This window comes from Pinus tabuliformis, chromosome 2_1 (assembly GCF_031772625.1).
Source record: "Pinus tabuliformis cultivar Carrire ecotype Pingquan chromosome 2_1, CPIR1, whole genome shotgun sequence".
NCBI classification, from domain to species: Eukaryota; Viridiplantae; Streptophyta; class Pinopsida; order Pinales; family Pinaceae; genus Pinus; species Pinus tabuliformis.
In genome coordinates, this window is record NC_142299.1 from 233,161,575 (window position 1) to 233,164,530 (window position 2,956).

Sequence of the window (2,956 nt, forward strand, 5' to 3'; positions counted from 1 at the left end):
AGCTTGGATAAATATGCAGACTTCAAAAGCTGAAGCTGAAACAAAAAAAACTTGAGGTATAAAGAGTGTGCCTTTAAATATTTGTGCACATTTTTCTATTAAAACATTCAATGATATTTCGTCCATGAAACATCTTTGTCTGCTACACAATAGTTGGCAAATTGTCTTGGATATCTTAATAATTAGATTGTAGAGTATAGAAATTTGAAACATCATGCATTTGGCATGAATCTTACTTCTATTGAAAAGGAAATGTTGGTAACCACATTTATCAACGTGACATAATGTGAAAAAAATGGCAATCAAGAAATATGCGTCTCCAATTACGCATAAATCTCCATTGGTGTTTGGTATGCCCTCGTTGACCTTGCATCTTCGACTAACAATATTTAAATCCCCATGACAAAGGTAAGTTCATTTCCATTCATTCCAAATTCATTTTAACACAACTCACATGCAAACTATTACTAATAAATTTCACAATTAATTTACATATTACAAATTTTAACTAGATATACATTTTGCAGGTTCATCGCTGCTTCTTCAGGACTTCGATGCCTCCAACAAATGATTATGCATCTTCAAATATGAAGTGACAACCACAATGTTCTTCACAATATTATATTTCTTTTGTCACCTCATCTGTTACAATTTACTAGTATTTTTCAATTGAAACTTGAAAAAGGATGTTTGAAGATCAAAAGACTTCCTTTGTTACAAACATTCTACTTTCTGTAAATTATACCTTATGTATATCACTTGGCTTCATCTTCCACCATTACATGCAATCTTATTTATTAAATATTATTATCAATAACCTTTCCCATGTAAACTACTACTAAAGAATTTCCATAATAAATTTACATTTTCCAAAATATCAATATTACTTCTACAACACATTAACAAAAAAAATTCAACTATAAAATGACAACCATCAGGTTGTTCACAATCTCGTATCATTGTATCACTTTTTTCAACTCTTTCATTAAAATCCACTTGTATTTTTTAATAACGACATAAATATGTAACATATGGAAAAACATAATCTCCAAATACAAAAAAAAAACCTTACAATATTGAAAAAAACATTTTCACATCAACAAAAACTACTTCATTAATAATGGATAACCTATACATGACATTAACTATAACTCATTATGATCCATCATTTCTTTCAAGAATATCCATTCAGATATTGCTATTCTTCCAAACACTACTGTTACTTACAAAATATCCATATTCAAAACACACATAACTAATACTTCAATTGTAACTCAAATTGATCCACCCCTTGCTTTCAACAATGTCCATTCACATGTCACTATTCTTCAACACTAATTTTATTTCCAAAAAACCATATTCAACATACACATAACTAAGAATTTCAATTGAAACCCATTATCATTGAACCTTGCTTTCAACAATGCCCATTCACATGTCGCTATTCTTTCACACTTTATGCCTTACGGGGTTTTCTTTGCAACATTAGGTACAAATGCTAGTTATATATTTGAGGTAAAGATATTGATTTTAAAAGAGGTGAAAGTTCAAATTTGTATTCATATTAAAATGTAGTTCCTCAATTTATCCATTTTTTCTCAAATAATAGGAAAACTGAAACATTCGACTCTGTGTGCGAACTATGAGTTGATTCGTAATTCGTCTGGCACGTAGTGCAATGTTAGTCCACAATCATGATACTATACCCAGTAATTTTGTCATGCCAAGCAGCAAGAGATGTATACACGCTTAGACTTCCCGAGCTTACTCTGCCACTGCGAGCCTCTCTCTTTCTCTTCCGCTCCCAGCGCTCAGTGATCCAACTAATCCTTGCAAGAAAAGCAGCATAAACTGTAACAGCCCACGGCCAGAGCAACATAAATCACCGCAGACCGCAAGAACCCACTGCCCAAAGCATTGCAGAATTTTTTTTTTGGAAGAAAGAGGCCAACACTGACAGCCAGCGAACCCAGAGGTTATACATCTCTGACAAAAAATTCTCAGATTCTGGCAAATACTTTTAATTGCAAATTTCCTTACCTATTTTTTTCGAATATACGTGTTAGAGGTTCCAAATGAACTATCAGTTTAACTGGATTTGTTCCGTATTATTACAAGTTGGGGTTCCTATCTCCTAACGATCAATCAAAAGCGAAATTAGTTATAAAAGAGAATAAAATAACCTGTATAATTGCCTGGTTACTGAAAAAAGAAAATTAACCGGAATTATCCTGTGTGCAATCTATTCGAAGATAACCAATAGGTTTGCCGGGTCCCTTTTACAATTAATTCACGATGTTAGGATTCACCGCAGCATCGAAATTTGAAAAGGATTACCGGCGCCATCACAGCCGAGATCTTCACAGGTTGAGCAGTCCTCTACCACTGCATCAACAGCAGATAATCCACTCTCCACTGCATTCCAAGCTGCCCGGACTGCTTCCCTGAAAGGCCAAGTGCTAATAACTAGCGGGAACTTTCTCTCGAGTTCCTGCCAATCAAAGATCAAAATTAAGAATTACATGTAACAAACCCATCTCAGAAAATCCACTTTATGGCAAATACATCATAATGTTTTATCATTTCCTGCAGAGGATTACCTGTGGCAAATTACAAGGGATCTGAGACGATGTCGGAGACAGCAAAAATGAGAGTAGCAGCACTGGGTAGAGGTTCGTTTGACAAAGGGTTGGCATTGTTGAGGCCCTCTCCTGTCAATTATGCGGCAAATTGGTGCACTGTTTGATCTCCTCCCCGCCGAGGTTCAGTTCTCATAATTGACATGTTAGTTTATTGTGATAAGGCCATAAGGGTAAACGCCCTTGTTATGTCATAAGTTATCGATATATCTAGCTTGTAGATTGTTGGATATATTCTTGAGTTATAGTGGCAATTCCTAGGTTTGATTCCAAACCTAGCCTAAATCACTCCAATAAATTATTGATTATCATGGCTA

General features: G+C 34.6%; 1 protein-coding gene across 1 annotated transcript; it reads right to left on the minus strand.

Moving 5' to 3' along the window:
* Positions 1 to 1,764: 1,764 nt before the first annotated feature.
* Positions 1,765 to 2,739, minus strand: LOC149199582 (uncharacterized). Its single transcript, XM_089400627.1, has 4 exons — positions 2,601 to 2,739; positions 2,310 to 2,491; positions 2,184 to 2,202; positions 1,765 to 1,905 (listed from the first exon to the last, which is right to left on the minus strand). Exons 1-4 carry the CDS (start codon positions 2,694 to 2,696, stop codon positions 1,765 to 1,767), a joined length of 438 nt encoding a protein of 145 aa, XP_089256753.1. The 5' UTR covers positions 2,697 to 2,739.
* Positions 2,740 to 2,956: the final 217 nt, after the last annotated feature.